Here is a 19,135-nt window from a genome sequence, read left to right as displayed (position 1 = left end):
ACCCCCCCCCCCGCCACCGTACATCCCCCACCACTGTACCTCCACCTCCTACCGTAACCCACTGTACCCTCTCACCGTACCCACTCACACCGTACCCTACTGTACCCCCCAACCGTATCCCACTGTACCCACTCCCACCGTATCCCACTGTACTCCCCATCGTACCCCACTGTACCCCCCATCGTACCCCACTGTACCCCCCACCGTATCCCACTGTACCCCCCCCCCCCCATCGTACCCCACTATACCCCCCCCCCCCCGTATCCCGCTGTACCCTCCACCGTATCCCTCTGTACCCCCACCCACCCCGTACCCCATTGTACCCCCCCGCCGCTGTACCCCACTGTACCCCCCCCCCCCCCAACCGTACCCCGCTGCACCCCCCCCCCCCCCACCGTACCCCAATGTGCCCTCTCGCTGTACCCCACTGTACCCCCCCATTGTACCCCACTGTGTCCCCATCGTACCCCACTGTACCCACATCGTACCCCACTGTATCCCCACCATACCCCACTGTACCCCCAGTGTACCCACTGTACCCCCATCATACTCCACTGTCGTCGGCCCCCCGTACCCCGCTGTACCCCCCACCGTACCCCATTGTACCCCCCATCATACCTCACCGTACCCCCCCCACACTGTACCCCACTGTACCCCCCCTCCCACCGTACCCCACTGTACCCCGCTCAAACCTGTTCCCATCTCTGGACCTACCCGAAGGGCACTGCCAGCAATCTCTTCCCTCGGGCAAATTAACTGACTCCTTTAATGGTCTTAAACACCTCAATTAGATCGCCGCTAAATCTTCATTATTCAGGGGAACACAAGCCTCACAATTTAACCCTTTTATCCCCAGTATCATTCTGGTGAATCCTCGCTGCTCCCCCTCCGAGGCCGATATATCCTCCCAGGGCCGGGGCCCACAACTGGACACAGTTACACCGGATGGAATCTGACCCGAGCTGTGACATCACTTCCTCCCTCTGTATTCCAGCCCCGAGATAAAGGCCAACATTCTATTAGTCTTTTAAATCATTTTTTTTCACCTGTCCAGTAGCATTTAGTGATTTCTGTACTTGGTTTCGAAATCCCTCTGCGAACACTCGCCACTCCTCCGCCCCGACCTCGCCCTGACCTCGCCCCGACCTCGCCCTAAGCTCGCCCCGACCTCGCCCTGACCTCACCGCTCCTTCGCCCCGACCTCGCCCCGACCTCGCCGCTCCTTCGCCCCGACCTCGCCGCTCCTTCGCCCCGACCTCGCCGCTCCTTCGCCCCGACCTCGCCGCTCCTTCGCCCCGACCTCGCCCCGACCTCACCGCTCCTTCGCCCCGACCTCGCCCCGACCTCACCGCTCCTTCGCCCCGACCTCACCGCTCCTTCGCCCCGACCTCACCGCTCCTTCGCCCCGACCTCGCCCCGACCTCACCGCTCCTTCGCCCCGACCTCACCGCTCCTTCGCCCCGACCTCGCCCCGACCTCGCCGCTCCTTCGCCCCGACCTCACCGCTCCTTCGCCCCGACCTCGCCCCGACCTCGCCGCTCCTTCGCCCCGACCTCACCGCTCCTTCGCCCCGACCTCGCCCCGACCTCGCCGCTCCTTCGCCCCGACCTCGCCCCGACCTCGCCGCTCCTTCGCCCTGACCTCCCCCCGACCTCGCCCTGACCTCGCCCCGACCTCGCCGCTCCTTCGCCCTGACCTCCCCCCGACCTCGCCCTGACCTCGCCCCGACCTCGCCGCTCCTTTGCCCCGACCTCGCCCTGACCTCACCCCGACCTCCCCTGACCTCGCCGCTCCTTTGCCCCAACCTCACCCTGACCTCCCCCCGACCTCACCGCTTCTTCGCCCCGACCTCCCCCCGATCTCACCCTGACCTCACCCCGACCTCGCCGCTCCTTCGCCCCGACCTCGCCCTGACCTCACCCCGACCTCCCCTGACCTCGCCGCTCCTTTGCCCCAACCTCGCCCCGACCTCGCCCTGACCTTCGCCGCTCCTTCGCCACGACCTCGATCTCGCCCCGACCTCACCGCTCCTTCGCCCCGACCTCCCCCCGACCTCACCCTGACCTCACCCCGACCTCGCCGCTCCTTCGCCCCGACCTCGCCCTGACCTCACCCCGACCTCCCCTGACCTCGCCGCTCCTTTGCCCCAACCTCGCCCCGACCTCGCCCTGACCTCGCCCTGACCTCCCCCGACCTCGCCGCTCCTTCGCCGCGACATCGACCTCGCCCCGACCTCCCCCGACCTCACCGCTCCTTCGCCCCGACCTCCCCCCGACCTCACCCTGACCTCACCCCGACCTCGCCGCTCCTTCGCCCCGACCTCGCCCTGACCTCACCCCGACCTCCCCTGACCTCGCCGCTCCTTTGCCCCAACCTCGCCCCGACCTCGCCTTGACCTCGCCCTGACCTCCCCCGACCTCGCCGCTCCTTCACCGCGACCTCGACCTCGCCCCGACCTCGCCCCGACCTCCCCCCTCCTTCGCCCCGACCTCCCCCCGACCTCGCCCTGACCTCGCCCCGACCTCGCCGCTCCTTTGCTCCGACCTTGCCCTGACCTCGCCCCGACCTCGCTGCTCCTTCGCCCTGACCTCGCCCCGACCTCGCCGCTCCTCTGCCCCGACCTCGCCGCTCCAGCTGTACCTGCCCGCACTCCAATCAGCGAGCTGGTGTTCAACGGTCACCTCACGTTAAAAAAATCCACGTACTTGCATCTTCCACCCTTCAACATGTAGTTCGGGATCTGGAATATTAGGTCCTTCATTGAAACACCTGGGAACTCATCCCTTTTTGGCGTGGAAGCAAGTCATCCTCGCTTCGAGGGACCGCCTATGATGATGATTTAGAAAATACTTTCATCTTTCTTTCTTCGACCCAAAGTCGATGACCTCACATTTCCCCACATTGAACTCCACCTGCCACAGTTTTGTCCACTCACTGAATCTGTCAGTGTCCCTTTTGCAACTTTCAGCTCCCTATTTAAACACTATTTAAACATATAAGATTCTTAGAGGGATTGACAGGGTATGTTGAGAGGCTGTTTCCCCTGGCTCGAGAATCTAGAACCAGGGGTCACAGTCTCAGGATAAGGGGTCGGCCATTTAGGACTGAGATGAGGAGAAATTTCTTCACTCAGAGGGTGGTGAATCTTTGGAATTCTCTGCCCCAGAGGGCTGTGGAGGCTCAGTCGTTGAGTATATTCAAGACAGAGATCAATAGATTTTTGGCCTCTCGGGGAATCGAGGGATATGGGGATCGGGCGGGAAAGTGGAGTTGAGGTCGAAGATCAGCCGTGATCTTATTGAATGGTGGAGCAGGCTCGAGGGGCCGAATGGCCGATTCCTGCTCCTAATTCTCATGTTCTTATAATTTGGTGCCACATAATTTGGTGTTGTCAACAAACTTTGATATACGGCTGCTATTCCTGATTTAAAATTATTTGCATAGTGCTGTGGCTGAGCCCAAGACATGCCCAGGCAAAAGTTCACCCCATTGTGTTTCTTTTCCAATCCTGCAGTTTACAGCCTGGTTTCTGTTAAATCTATATCTTCCTGTGTGACATAATTGTGACTAATTTCCCTACCCTTTCCCCGCTTTACTTCCCACACTCTGAGCACTGTCGTTCACGTATTTATCATTTTATTGTGTTTACACTTAAAGATGATCTTTTTTCCTCAATTCTTTTTTAATTGTGCATCCACCTCATTTCCGATTACCTTCTCCCCTCGTTCTTTCTGGTTGTTTTTATTTAATAGCTCCCCCCGCCCCCTGTCTGCCTGATTTAATTGATTCTCTGCTTCCCTATTCACCAATTTATACTCGCTCATAAGCTCTCTTCCTCCCCAGGTGCCGCTCACCCTGGAGGGATAGCAATCCCATCTTCGCCAGAATCGGTGCCAAAGACCTGTGAAATCATACTTTCACCCTGACACCACCCACGTAGCTACACATTGACTGCTCTAATCTTTCTCACACTTCTGATTGTCACACACGGTGTGTGTGTGTGTGTGTGTGTGTGTGTGTGTGTGTATATGTGCGTGAGTGCGTGTGTATGTGCACGTGTATATATCTGAGCATGTGTTTCAGAGTGTGTAAGTGTGTGTGTGTGTGAGTATGTAAATGTGAGGGTGTGTGTGTGTCTGTGTGTGTGTCTGTGTGTGTGTCTGTGTGTGTGTGTGTCTGTGAGCGCGTCTGTGTGTGTCTGTGAGCGCGTCTGTGTGTCTGTGAGTGTGTCTGTGTGTGTGTGTGTGTGTCTGTGAGCGCGTCTGTGTGTGTCTGTGAGCGCGTCTGTGTGTGTCTGTGAGCGCGTCTGTGAGTGTGTGTGTGTGTCTGTGTGTGTGTGTCTGTGTGTGTGTGTCTGTGAGTGTGTGTCTGTGAGTGTGTGTCTGTGTGTGTGAGTTAGTGTGTCAGTGTGTGTGTTTATGTGTGTGTATGTGTGTGTGTGTGAGTGAGTATGTCTGTATGTGTGTGTGTGTGTGAGTTAGTGTGTGCGTTTGTGTGTGAGTGTGTGTGTGTACATGTCAGCAGGGGCCAGGATTGGGCTTGACTGTGAATCTCCCTGCGGTTGAATGGCCCACTTGACCCCCTTCGTACCTCGAGATGAAGAATGGCTATGTGTTTGGGAACTCCCAGCCTTGGAGAGGGCAAGGGGGGAAAAAGTCACGTTTGTTTAGTTCGCCCCGTCTCCATGCGAATGAGAAAATAAGCGGGCCACACCCACCTTCGGAGTGCGGGAGTGCCAGCGTGTGACCGTGCTTTGTCCTGCCGTGCGGTATTAATCGTCCTCTCGCTAAAACTCATTCCCATCACCTGCCTTTCACATTCCGATCAAACCACCAGCCTTTTATACCGAGCTGTTTCTTTAAACAACTCCAGTCCTTGCACATCAACTTCTTTGTCTGCCACTCTCACCTGAGCAGCATCTTCTCCACCCTCCCCCCGCTCTGGCCCCCCTTTTAACATTCTTTAGAACATCCTGTTTTTTCTTTTCCCTGTGAAATATTGTAACTATGGTTACCTTTTGTGTGCCTTTGATAAATACACTGTCATGCATCGAAAGGGATTCAAAGACAAGGTAACAAAGGCGACAAGGAATTAATGAGGAATGCAGTGCGGCAGCTTAGCGGGGAGAATCGGGCTGGGCCCCTGGCCGTGGAAGGCAACGGGGAAAGGCTGGGGCACTGAAAGGCTGCAACTGGAGCAGATCACACAAGGCGTGTGGAGGGAGTGAGAGCGATGGGTAGGTCCACGATGGAGGAGATGGTCCATGGTCCATGGAAGGGTTGGGTTTAACAGGCAGTCCGCGATTGAGCAGATCACACAGGGCGTGAGGAAGGAGAAGGAGCGATGGTTGGGTCCATGATGGAGGAGATGGTACAAAGTCAATGGAAGGGTTGAGTACATGGGGCAGTTCCATGGTGTATCAGATGGTAGAGGGTGTGTGGAAGTGTTGGGTTCACTGGGACCGTACCATGGTGTAACAGATGGTAGAGGGTGTGTGCATGTGTTGGGTACACTGGGACCGTACCATGGTGTATCAGATGGTAGAGGGTGTGTGGAAGTGTTGGGTACACTGGGACCGTACCATGGTGTATCAGATGGTAGAGGGTGTGTGCAAGTGTTGGGTACACTGGGACCGTACCATGGTGTATCAGATGGTAGAGGGTGTGTGGAAGTGTTGGGTACATGGGGCTGAGTGGCCTGTTCTCACTCACACAGTCTTCAGATATCAGCACCACACCGATCCCCATGGAGACTTTTCTGTTGTGACGCACTGTGACACTGAGAAAGATAGATGTGCTTAATGCAGGAAAGCAATGTCCATCTGCTGGGCCACAGACTGGGCATGTGGCAGCAATGGATTCTCCAGCTCACCCTATCTATTCGCTCCTCTCTTCTGTCTTCTCTCCCTACCCTTCTGTTCTGTGCCTCTCTTTCTTCACTTCCTGGACAGTTCTCGAGTGTTAGCTCACATGTTCCTTTGCTGGAAGGTTCAGAGAGAAAGGTTGGGGGCGGAACTTCCTGCGCTCGATGCGAAATTCCCGCCCCGGCCGGCAAAATTGCGGTTACCGCCCCTGACAGGAAGTGTAGCGCAATCTCGCGCGCTCCTCTTCCTGCTGGGGAGCGTTTGCCAGCGCTACGCGTAAGAGGGGAGGGGCACAGCGCAGCGCACTCTGCCGGGCCTCTGATGGCCTCCACCGGGCCGCAGCCCGGTACCCGAGCCGCGCGGGGGAGACTGGAGACAGGCCGAGCCGACCGGTGAGTCAGCCAAAGCAGGAGAATGGCGACGCGCGATGCTCCCCGCCTTCCCTTCAGCACGCTAACCCCGCCAGCGAATGGCGGCCCGGTTCGCGACCCGCCAGGCTGCCGCTGACACTGCTTGCCAAATTACGGCGCGGGGCGGGGCAGAAAGGGGTCGCCGCGCACGCCGATGATGTCATCGCTGGTCGCATGGCGGCTCGGGGGGTTGCTAACGGGGTGCGGCGCTGATGTGTCACCGCTTCCTCTAACTCCTGCGCAATTTCACGGGAGCCGGTAGCTCCTACCCAACCCCCACCCCCCCCAGCGGTTCCGCGCCCCGCTAGCGCCCCCCTCCCCTCCCCCGCCAGAGGCAATAACGGGTGGTGCAGAACAGGACCACTTTGGCCCCATTGCCCTTTAGATTAAAGAGAGCTTGGTAAACCCCGGCCCTGACTGATTTGATGTTGATCGCTGGTTTAACTTGTTTGTAAGACATCTCGTCTGTCACGTCTCACACAGCGGTCGAAGGCGGTAAGCAGATTTGAGCAGGGAGCGCTGCAGCACGACAGTGCTCAAGGAAGCATTGGTCCAAACTGGCCAGAGGCAACTTCAGGGTTGATGTGAGGACGCTCTTCACTCAGGGAGAGTAGGGTCGGGTAGTGAGGGAGAAAGCACTGGACTCAGTTCAGGACATTTAATTCAGCTTGGGGTGGGGGGTGAACAGCCCCCAGTGCTTAGGCTCTGTCACCTGGCTCCCTTTACCCGGCCGTAACTGAATGGTACACCCACCACACGCCAGCCCACAGTTGGGGTAGCGGAGATGGTCACGGGCAGAGTCGTACCCGAGCAGCAGCTGGTAGATAAGCGGGCGAAGGAGCAGTTCGGGGCTTCGCTGGGTGGGAGGGAGGGAGGGGAGGAACTGCCGGAGGTGCCCCAGAGGAGTGAGCTGAGCCCGACCTCACCCTTCCATGTCTGCTTTGTGATGTACCAGTCTGCTCGCCTGGCTTCCTGCCGTCTGATAACTTCTCTTTTGCTTCTTTCTTTCAGTCCCCTCTTTCACCTTTACACCAACAGGTAAATATCCCCATTTCGTTTAATGTCTTCCTGCATGCGCGTGCTCTTGACTTGCGTCTTGTGATTTGCCGCCTTACAGCCCTGCACAGCTCTGCTCCATGGAGTGTGAGGGAACCGGTCAACGACCTAGCGAGACTCGAATACCGCCACTGTTTCAGCGTGTGCAACATAATGACTTTTATTTTATGGTTATTTCAAGGATATTTGCAGGATGCTCAGTCAAACCCTTTGAACCCATTGTTTGTGCTCGGTGATCTGGCCCTCTTAAACCAGCCTGGCGTTCCCTCCCACACGGAGAAAAGCAGGGCAATTGGAGTTCAGGTACACATCCGCCATGATCTGATTGAATGGCGGAGCAGGCCCGAGGTGCTGAATGGCCTCCACATAGAATGACTCGGCACAGGAGGAGGCCTTTCGGCCCATCGTGCCTGTGCCGGCTCTCTGAAAGAGCGATCCAGTTAGTCCCACTTCCCCCTGCTCTTTCCCCTTAGCCTTACTGCTGTCCCTATACTCTCTGTCTTGTTCAAAGCTATCTCTGCCAGTCCGTCTCTATTGGCCGCCTTACATCTTACTGCTGCGCAGTGGGGTACTGAACGTTACAGACAGGGAAGGTCACAGGCTGTTTAAGACGAGGAAGGGATTTCACAGGGTTAGGCTTTCCTTGCCCAAAGAGTAGGCTGGCGAAGTCTGATTGGGCATATTACAAAAGGGTTCATCACATGACGTTGGATGAACTGATTGTGAGTGAAGGCTGGTCCATATATGGATTGAACCCATTTTCTAATGGGTGCGCTGGTCCATATCCTTGTCGCTGGCAAGGCCGGCATTTATTGCCCATCCCTAGCTGCCCCTTGAGAAGGTGGTGGTGAGTCGCCTTCTTGAACCGCTGCAGTCCGTGTGGTGAAGGTGCTCCCACAGTGCTGTTAGGGAGCGAGTTCCAGAATTTTGACCCAGTGACGATGAAGGAACGGCCGATATATTTCCAAGTCAGGATGGTGTGTGACTCAGAGGGGAACGTGGAGGTGGTGGTGTTCCCATGCGCCTGCTGCCCTTGTCCTTCTAGGTGGTAGAGGCCGCTTGTTTGGGAGGTGCTGATGAAGAAGCCTTGGCGAGTTGCTGCAGTGCATCTTGTAGATGGTACACACTGCAGCCACGGTGCGCCGGTGGTGGAGGGAGTGAATGTTGAAGGTGGTGGATGGGATGACGATCAAGCGGCTGCTTTGTCCTGGATGGTGTTGAGCTTCTTGAGTGTTGTTGGAGCTGCACTCATCCAGGCAAGTGGAGAGTATTCCATCACACTCCTGACTTGTGCCTTGTAGATGGTGGAAAGGCTTTGGGGAGTCAGGAGGTGAGATACTTGCCACAGAATACCCAGCCTCTGACCTGCTCTTGTAGCCACAGTATTTATGTGGCTGGTCCAGTTGAACTTACTGGTATTGGGGGCCTTTCTCTGGAGTGATGGTGGCTGAATTACTGTGGGAAACAATCTATGACCATCATCGTGAGGAGAACGTTTCCCAAAAGCCATTCTGAGGGCGAGTCTTGGGAAGGAAACCTTTGGGATTTCCAATGATGTGGGACTGGTATTTGCACCTCGATTCTCCTGTCGGGTGACGTATAACGGGATGTCTTTGTTTTTGCTTGCAGTGGCCTATCAGAGAGGGGGAGAAAGCGTGAGCAGTGGAGCAAGGTAAGCTGAATGTTTGGCTGTTGCTCGCTCAGGAAGGGCACGGGTCCAGTCCCCCAGTCCCCCAGTCCCCCAGTCCCCCAGTCCCCCAGTCCCCTAGTCCCCCAGTCCCTCAATCCCTCAATCCCCCAATCCCCCAGTCCCCCAATCCCTCAATCCCCCAGTCCCTCAATCCCCCAGTCCCCCAATCCCTCAATCCCCCAGTCCCCCAGTCCTTCAATCCCCCAATCCCCCAATCCCCCAGTCCCCCAGTCCCTCAATCCCCCAATCCCCCAATCCCTCAATCCCCCAGTCCCCCAATCCCTCAATCCCCCAGTCCCCCAATCCCCCAGTCCCCCAGTCCCTCAATCCCTCAATCCCCCAGTCCCCCAGTCCCCCAGTCCCTCAATCCCCCAGTCCCTCAGTCCCCCAATCCCTCAATCCCTCAATCCCCCAGTCCCCCAATCCCTCAATCCCCCAGTCCCCCAGTCCCTCAATCCCCCAATCCCTCAATCCCCCAGTCCCCCAGTCCCCCAGTCCCTCAATCCCCCAGTCCCTCAGTCCCCCAATCCCTCAATCCCCCAGACCCCCAGTCCCTCAATCCCCCAATCCCTCAATCCCCCAGTCCCCCAGTCCCTCAATCCCCCAGTCCCCCAGTCCCTCAGTCCCCCAATCCCCCAGTCCCTCAGTCCTTCAGTCCCTCAGTCCCTCAATCCCCCAATCCCTCAGTCCCTCAATCCCCCAATCCCCCAGTCCCTCAATCCCCCAGTCCCCCAGTCGCCCAGTCCCCCAGTCCCTCAATCCCTCAATCCCTCAGTCCTCCAATCCCCCAATCCCCCAGTCCCTCCATCCCTCAATCCCCCAGTCCCCCAGTCCCTCAGTCCCCCAGTCCCCCAGTCCCCCAATCCCCCAGTCCCCCAGTCCCTCAGTCCCCCGGTCCCCCAGTTCCCAGTCCCCCAGTCCCCCAATCCCTCAATCCCCCAGTCCCTCAATCCCCCAATCCCCCAGTCCCTCCATCCCTCCATCCCTCAATCCCCCAGTCCCCCAGTCCCTCAATCCCCCAATCCCTCAGTCCCTCAATCCCCCAATCCCCCAGTCCCTCCATCCCTCAATCCCCCAGTCCCCCAGTCGCCCAGTCCCCCAGTCCCTCAATCCCCCAATCCCTCAATCCCCCAAGCCCCCAGTCCCTCAGTCCCCCTATCCCCCAGTCCCCCAGTCGCCCAGTTCCTCAATCCCCCAATCCCTCAATCCCCCAGTCCCCCACTCCCCAAGCCCCCAGTCCCTCAGTCCCCAAGCCCCCAGTCCCCCAGTCCCCCAGTCCCTCAATCCCCCAGTCCCCAAGCCCCCAGTCCCCCAGTCCCCAAGCCCCCAGTCCCACAGTCCCTCAGTCCCCCAGTCCCCAAGCCCCCAGTCCCCCAGTCCCTCAATCCCCCAGTCCCCAAGCCCCCAGTCCCCCAGTCCCCAAGCCCCCAGTCCCCCAGTCCCCCAGTCCCTCAGTCCCTCAATCCCTCAGTCCCTCAGTCCCCCAATCCCCCAGTCCCCCAGTCCTTCAATCCCCCAATCCCCCAATCCCTCAATCCCCCAGTCCCCCAGTCCCTCAATCCCCCAATCCCCCAATCCCTCAATCCCCCAGTCCCCCAATCCCTCAATCCCCCAGTCCCCCAATCCCCCAGTCCCCCAGTCCCTCAATCCCTCAATCCCCCAGTCCCCCAGTCCCCCAGTCCCCCAGTCCCTCAATCCCCCAGTCCCTCAGTCCCCCAATCCCTCAATCCCCCAATCCCCCAATCCCCCAGTCCCTCAATCCCCCAGTCCCCCAGTCGCCCAGTCCCCCAGTCCCTCAATCCCTCAATCCCTCAATCCCTCAGTCCTCCAATCCCCCAATCCCCCAGTCCCTCCATCCCTCAATCCCCCAGTCCCCCAGTCCCTCAGTCCCCCAGTCCCCCAGTCCCACAATCCCCCAGTCCCCCAGTCCCTCAGTCCCCCGGTCCCCCAGTTCCCAGTCCCCCAGTCCCCCAATCCCTCAATCCCCCAGTCCCTCAATCCCCCAATCCCCCAGTCCCTCCATCCCTCCATCCCTCAATCCCCCAGTCCCCCAGTCCCTCAATCCCCCAATCCCTCAGTCCCTCAATCCCCCAATCCCCCAGTCCCTCCATCCCTCAATCCCCCAGTCCCCCAGTCGCCCAGTCCCCCAGTCCCTCAATCCCCCAATCCCTCAATCCCCCAAGCCCCCAGTCCCTCAGTCCCCCTATCCCCCAGTCCCCCAGTCGCCCAGTTCCTCAATCCCCCAATCCCTCAATCCCCCAGTCCCCCACTCCCCAAGCCCCCAGTCCCTCAGTCCCCAAGCCCCCAGTCCCCCAGTCCCCCAGTCCCTCAATCCCCCAGTCCCCAAGCCCCCAGTCCCCCAGTCCCCAAGCCCCCAGTCCCACAGTCCCTCAGTCCCCCAGTCCCCAAGCCCCCAGTCCCCCAGTCCCTCAATCCCCCAGTCCCCAAGCCCCCAGTCCCCCAGTCCCCAAGCCCCCAGTCCCCCAGTCCCCCAGTCCCTCAGTCCCTCAATCCCTCAGTCCCTCAGTCCCCCAATCCCCCAGTCCCTCAATCCCCAAATCCCCCAGTCCCTCCATCCCTCAATCCCTCAATCCCCCAGTCCCTCAATCCCCCAGTCCCCAAGCCCCCAGTCCCCCAGTCCCCAAGCCCCCAGTCCCACAGTCCCTCAGTCCCCCAGTCCCCCAGTCCCCAAGCCCCCAGTCCCCCAGTCCCTCAATCCCCCAGTCCCCAAGCCCCCAGTCCCCCAGTCCCTCAGTCCCCCAGTCCCCCAGTCCCCAAGCCCCCAGTCCCCCAGTCCCCCAGTCCCTCAGTCCCTCAATCCCTCAGTCCCTCAATCCCCCAATCCCCCAATCCCCCAATCCCCCAGTCCCCAAGCCCCCAGTCCCCCAGTCCCCAAGCCCCCAGTCCCACAGTCCCTCAGTCCCCCAGTCCCCCAGTCCCCAAGCCCCCAGTCCCCCAGTCCCTCAATCCCCCAGTCCCCAAGCCCCCAGTCCCCCAGTCCCTCAGTCCCCCAGTCCCCCAGTCCCCAAGCCCCCAGTCCCCCAGTCCCCCAGTCCCTCAGTCCCTCAATCCCTCAGTCCCTCAATCCCCCAATCCCCCAGTCCCTCAATCCCCCAATCCCCCAGTCCCTCCATCCCTCAATCCCTCAATCCCCCAGTCCCCCAGTCCCTCAATCCCCCAGTCCCTCAGTCCCCCAGTCCCATGTCCCTGATATCCCCATGTCCCCGTTTGGTCAGCTGGCCTCAGTCAGGCTGCAAGGTTACACTTGGTCACAGAGCCCCTGGGCTGGGGAGGGGTGAAATCAACCAGGGGTCTAATCACTAACCAGTCACTACTGCTGCAAAGTCTGGATATAAGCAGGTGTGCACATGTATATGCATGTATGTGTGTGTATATGTGCATATCTGTGTGAATGCATCAATGTCTATGTGTATGTGCACCTGTATGTGTCTGATTGCATGCGTGTCTGTGTGTGTGTCAGTTCTCCCCGGTGTCCTGGAGACAATATTTATCCTTCTACCAACATCATTAAAACAGATAATCTGGTCATTATACATTGCTGTGTGTTGGAGTTTGCTGTGCACAAATTGGCTGCCACGTTTCCCACATTACAACTGTGACTCCACTTCAAAAAGTACTTCATTGGCTGCAAAGCACTTTGGGACATCCTGACGTCATGAAAGACGCTATAGAAATGAGAGCTCCTTATAGTTCCACAAAGGCAGCTTCCCCGCTAACTCGCCCAACATACCCATTCCATACTTGTGAACTCTGAGCTCCACAACCATCGAGGACCATACAGGCAAACCCATCCCACTGGGTGCAGCACCCCCTCAATCGGCATTGGGAACAGGAACTCGGTTTGAGTTTTTTTAAACCCCGACCCTAAAACAATAATTTGCATTTATATAGCGCCTATAACGTAGTAAAACATCTCAGGGCACTTCACAGGAGCGATTATCAGACAGAATTTGACACTGAGCCACATAAGGCGATATTAGGACAGATGATCAAGTTGAGGAATGACTTAAACAAGGAGAGAGAGGCGGAGAGGTTTAGGGAGGGAGTTCCAGAGCTTGGGGCACATTCAGCTGAAGGCATGGCCGCCAATGGTGGAGTGAAGCAAATTGGGGGTTGAACATGAGGCCAGAATTAGAGGAGCGCAGAGATCTCAGGAGGGTTGTGGGGCTGGAGGAGGTTACAGGGATCAGGAGGGGCGAGGGCATGGAGGGATTTGAAAACAGGGATGAGAATTTTAAAATTGAGGGTATAACATTTTTTAAAAGAAGGTGGAAGATCGGGGTCCTGACTGTGAATTCTGACTCAGTAAAACCCAGGGGAGGGGTCGGGCGGTCGGGGGAGGGGGCAGGAATTGAAACTAGGACTTTCCTGATATGTCTAGTGGAGTGCCGCGGGGCTCTGTGCTGGGAGCCCAGCTCTTTACAATATACATTAATGATTTTGATGAAGGAATTGAGGGTAATATCTCCAAGTTTGCAGATGACACTAAACTGGGTGGCAGTGTGAGCTGTGAGGAGGACACTAAAAGGCTGCAGGGTGGCTTGGACAGGTTAGGTGAGTGGGCAAATGCATGACAGATGCTGTATAATGTGGATAAATGTGAGGTTATCCACTTTGGGTGCAAAAACACGAAGGCAGAATATTATCTGAATGGCGGCAGATTAGGAAAAGGGGAGGTGCAACGAGACCTGGGTGTCATGGTTCATCAGTCATTTAAAATTGGCATGCAGGTACAGCAGGCGGTGAAGAAGGCAAATGGTTTGTTGGCCTTCATAGCTAGGGGTTTTGAGTATAGGAGCAGGGAGGTCTTACTGCAGTTGTACAGGACTTTGGCGAGGCCTCACCTGGAATATTGTGTTCAGTTTTGGTCTCCTAATCTGAGGAAGGATGTTCTTGCTATTGAGGGAATGCAGCGAAGGTTCACCAGACTGATTCCCAGGATGGCAGAACTGACATATGAAGAGAGACTGGACCAACTGGGCCTTTATTCACTGAGTTTAGAAGGATGAGAGGGGATCTTATAGAAACTTATAAGATTCTGACAGGACTGGACAGGTTAGATGTGGATGGAATGTTCCCGATGATGGGGAAGTCCAGAACCAGGGGACACAGTCTTTAGGATAAGGGGTCGGCCATTTTGGACTGAGATGAGGAGAAACTTCTTTACTCAGAGAGTTGTTAACCTGTGGAATTCCCTACCGCAGAGAGTTGTTGAGGCCAGTTCATTGGATATACTCAAGAGGGAGTTAGATATGGCCCTTACAGTTAAGGGGATCAAGGGGTATGGAGAGAAAGTAGGAAAGGGGTACTGAGGGAATGATCAGCCATGATCTTATTGAATGGCGGTGCAGGCTCGAAGGGCCAAATGGCCTATTTTCTATGTTTCTATGGTTCTATCGGATGAGACGTTAGATCTATTGTGTGTGACTCAGTAAGACGCCGGGGCTGCGTGCTAAAATAATGGGAGCCTTTGAGTGCCTTTAATTTTTAACGTGTTTTATTTTATTTCTGTTTCTCTCTCCCCCGCCCCCTCCTCCTCCCCCTCAGACCAGGTTTACTAAACATCGGAGATTCAAACCAGCCCTGGCTAGCGGATACCTGGCCCAACACGGGAACCAATCACAACGACTGTAGCATCAACTGCTGCACCTCGGCCAATGCCAACAGCGATAGCAACCTTACGACCTACAGCAGGCCAGGTGGGGCACTTTCACTGGCTAATTCCCCTTCCCAATGTCCATGGATTGGCCTGGGATTTAAACCGTGCGGGAATATCTTCACGAGGCGGGATCAATGAGCCAGAGCTCGCTGGACCGGGGCATCTAGCTTGCTCCACTGGATTGATTCCTGGTATGAGAGGGCTGTCCTATGATGAGAGATTGTGCAGAATGGGCCTGTACTCTCTGGAGTTTAGAAGAATGAGAGGTGATCTCATTGAAACATACAGGATTCTGAGGGGACTGACAGGGTAGATCCCGAGAGGTTGTTTCCCCTGGTTGGAGAGTTTAGAACCAGAGGGCATAGAATCATTGAATTTCACAGCATAGAAGGAGGCCATTTCGGCCCATCGTATCCGCGCCAGCCGACAAAGAGCTATCCGGCCTAATTCCAGTTTCCAACTCTTGGTCCGTAGCCCTGTAGGTTACGGCACTTCAAGTGCACATCCAAGTACTTTTTAAATGTGATGAGGGTTTCTGCCTCTACCACCCTTTCAGGCAGTGAGTTCCAGACCCCCACCACCCTCTGGGTGAAGAAATATCACCTCAAATCTCCTCTCAAACTTGTACCAATTACTTTAAATGTATGCCCTCTGGTTGTTGACCCCTCTGCTAAGGGGGATAGGTCCTTCCTATCTTAGAATTAGGGGCATAATCTTAGAATAAGGGGCCGCCCATTTAAAACTGAGATGAGGAGAAATTTCTTCTCTCAGAGGGTTGTAAATCTGTAGAATTCGCTGCCTCAGAGAGCTGTGGAAGCTGGGTCACTAAATAAATTTAAGACAGATAAGAGAATAAGAGGTTATGGGGAGCGGGCAGGGAAGTGGACCTGAGTCCATGATCGGATCAGCCATGATCGTATTAAATGGCGGAGCAGGCTCGAGGGCCTACTCCTGCTCCTATTTCTTATGTTCTTATCCACTCTATCCAGGCCCCTCATAATTTTATAAACCTCAATTAAGTTTCCCCTCAGCCTCCTCTGTTCCAAAGAAAAAAAACCCCAGCCTATCCAATCTTTCCTCATAGCTAAAATTCTCCAGTCTGGGCAACATCCTCGTAAATCTGGGGCACAGTTTCAGGATAAGTGGTCGGCCATTTAGGACTGAGTTGAGGAGAAATTTCTTCACTCAGTGGGCGGTGAATCTTTGGAATTCTCTACCCCAGAGGGCTCAGTCGTTGAGTTAATTCAAAGCTGAGATCGATAGATTTTTGGAGTCTAGGGGAAATCAAGGGATATGGGGATCAGGCGGGAAAGTGGAGTTGAGGTCGAAGATCAGCCATGATCTTATTAAATGGCGGAGCAGGCTCGAGGGGCTGAATGACCTACTCCTGCTCCTATTTCTTATGTTCTTGTCTCGGCTGTGTCCCATTAGTTAGACTTTTACTCTCACCCTTAAGCTGGACAATGTTTAGTGCCGTAACTTTTTGGAGGTGCGTGCTGATAACGGGGCGTCTTGGGACCTCAGTAAACGGTGGGACCAACAAGTCCATCTCCCTAACCAACAAGATTTTAAGAATTGTGAAAGAAACAGAGAAACAACAGAGAAGGAAATCGGGTGAAAATGAGAGGCAAATCATGTAGAGAAAGAGAGGGAAAGAAAGATTGGTTTAAAAGAGAGAAAAGAGACAGAAAGAAAAAGTAAAGAATGTTAAAATCTCTCAGAAGAATTTACTACCTGCATGAATGTGTTTAAAAATGTAAAAATGTTCCCTTCCTGGGCCCGAGAGGTTGATTGGCATGGCATTAACAATTATCACATTAAAAGCGTACTTACGTTCTTAATGACCAGATTTAACTTTCTGCGGTGAGTTTTATGGGCATGTCCAGCAAGTTCTTAAAAATTACGGGGAGACTAAGAAATCTTGTGCAGAGTCTTAACTGTATGAAGGGGCAGAGTGACGAGAGTGTCGGGAGCAGTTAACTCTGTGTGGGTCCTGGTGGAACGGGTACAACAGAAGTGTTGTCACGTGTTTGGGAACAATGGCACGCGGTGTGTCGGAGCGAGGAGATGGGGAACGAAAGAAAGGTGCTCGCATTGCAAAGTCTGACTTTTGTAAGTTTCTGAGGGGGGTCGACAGGTTGGAGGCTGAGATGTTGTTTCCCCCTGGCTGGAGAGTCTAGAGCCAGCGGGCACAGTGTCAGGATAAGGGGACAGAGATGAGGAGAAATTTCTTCACTCAGAGGGTTTTGAAGCTTTGGAATTCTCTACCCCAGAGGGCTCAGTCGTTGAGTTAATTCAAGGCTGAGATCGATAGATTGTTGGACTCTAGGGGAATCAAGGGATATGGGGACAGTGCAGGAAAGTGGAGTTGAGATGGAAGATCAGCCATGATCTCATTGAATGGTGGTGCAGGTTCGAGGGGCCGAATGGCCTACTCCTGCTCCTATTTCCTAAGTTGTTATGTTCTTACGCTCTCCTCTATTGTCTCCCCACGCTCACTCTCTTTCTGCCTCCCCCGCCACCCCCCCCTCCCGTCCATCCTTCCATCACACCCGCCCTCCTTCCCGCCCGCCCAGCCGACTGTATAGCCAACTATAACAACCAACTGGAGAACAAGCAGACCAACCTGATGCTGCCGGAGTCAGCGGTCTATGGGGACATGGACCTGAGCAACAAGATCAACGAGATGAAGACCTTCAACAGCCCCAACCTGAAGGAGGGCCGCTGCCTGAACCAGACGGCACAGCCCACCCCCTACGCCACCACGCAGCTGATCCAGACCACACTGGGCAACAACATCAACAGCGGCGGGCTGGAGCTCAACGACAAGCACTGGAAGCCTTCGCTGCAGGCCAAACAGGAGATGTCCCCCCTGCAATACAACATCATGGAGCAGAACAAGCTCAACAAAGGCATGTAACAAAGACCTTGCTGCAGTTCTGCAGCACCTTGCACATTCTCAAGGCACCCCAAAGCCAAGGACGCGATCCTTTGAAGTGCAGTCACTGTTGTAACGTGGCAACCAATGACGCGATCCTTTAAAGTGCAGTCACTGTTGTAACGTGGCAGCCAATGACGCGATCCTTTAAAGTGCAGTCACTGTTGTAACGTGGCAGCCAATGACGCGATCCTTTAAAGTGCAGTCACTGTTGTAACGTGGCAGCCAATGACACGAACCTTTAAAGTGCAGTCACTGTTGTAACGTGGCAGCCAATGACGCGATCCTTTAAAGTGCAGTCACTGTTGTAACGTGGCAGACAATGACGCGAACCTTTAAAGTGCAGTCACTGTTGTAACGTGGCAGACAATGACGCGATCCTTTAAAGTGCAGTCACTGTTGTAACGTGGCAGACAATTTGGGAACAGCAAGATCCCACACACAAACAACGCAATAATGGCCGGATAATCTCTTGGTTGAGGGATAGATGCTGGCCCAAGACAATGGGGAGAACTCCCCCCTGCTCTTCTATATAGTGGCACGGGATTTTTAAATTCCACATTGAGAGGGCAGATGTCCCGGGGACTGGGGTTAAGCTCACATCTGAAAAGCAGCACCTCCGACAGTGCAGCACTCTCTCAGTACGGCACTGGGAGTGTCAGCCTGGATTATGGGCACAACCATGTGCTGTACCTGCTCTGGGAGTGTTTGACTTGACAGTGTAGAGGGAGCTTTACTCTGTATCTAACCCGTGCTGTACTTGCTCTGGGAGTGTTTGATGGGACAGTGCAGAGGGAGCTTTACTCTGTATCTAACCCATGCTGTACCTGCCCTGGGAGTGTTTGATGGAACAGTGTAGAGGGAGCTTTACTCTGTATCTAACCCGTGCTGTACCTGCCCTGGGAGTGTTTGATGGGACAGTGTAGAGGGAGCTTTACTCTGTATTTAACCCCATGCTGTATCTGCCCTGGGAGTGTTTGATGGGACAGTGTAGAGGGAGCTTTACTCTGTATCTAACCCGTGCTGTACCTGCCCTGGGAGTGTTTGATGGGACAGTGTAGAGGGAGCTTTACTCTGTATCTAACCCGTGCTGTACCTGCCCTGGGAGTGTTTGATGGGACAGTGTAGAGGGAGCTTTACTCTGTATTTAACCCCATGCTGTATCTGCCCTGGGAGTGTTTGATGGGACAGTGTAGAGGGAGCTTTACTCTGTATCTAACCCATGCTGTATCTGCCCTGGGAGTGTTTGATGGGACAGTGTAGAGGGAGCTTTACTCTGTATCTAACCCATGCTGTACCTGCCCTGGGAGTGTTTGATGGGACACTGTAGAGGGAGCTTTACTCTGTATCTAACCCGTGCTGAACCTGCCCTGGGAGTGTTTGGTGCGGAGACCTGATACCTGCAATAGAAAGTGTTGCGCTGCATTCTCTGTGAGCACAAACAAAAGTTGAGAAGGAGTGGCTATTGGCTGGAGTGTGCGATCTGATTAATCTTCTT

At 55.4% G+C, this 19,135-nt stretch overlaps 1 protein-coding gene across 1 annotated transcript in view; it reads left to right on the top strand.

Moving 5' to 3' along the window:
• Positions 1-19,135, top strand: part of robo1 (roundabout, axon guidance receptor, homolog 1 (Drosophila)) — an 809,035-nt gene that overhangs the window by 753,105 nt on the left and 36,795 nt on the right. Inside the window, exons 19-21 of the mRNA XM_070892873.1 lie at positions 8,959-9,001; positions 14,588-14,739; positions 17,276-17,611. Of these exons, the coding sequence (XP_070748974.1) occupies positions 8,959-9,001; positions 14,588-14,739; positions 17,276-17,611 (531 nt within the window). The remainder of the gene's footprint in view (positions 1-8,958; positions 9,002-14,587; positions 14,740-17,275; positions 17,612-19,135) is intronic.

Source organism: Pristiophorus japonicus, chromosome 11, assembly GCF_044704955.1.
Source record: "Pristiophorus japonicus isolate sPriJap1 chromosome 11, sPriJap1.hap1, whole genome shotgun sequence".
NCBI classification, from domain to species: domain Eukaryota; kingdom Metazoa; phylum Chordata; class Chondrichthyes; family Pristiophoridae; genus Pristiophorus; species Pristiophorus japonicus.
Note: the sequence above shows the minus strand (reverse complement) of the source record. Positions and strands in the feature narration are given on the sequence as shown.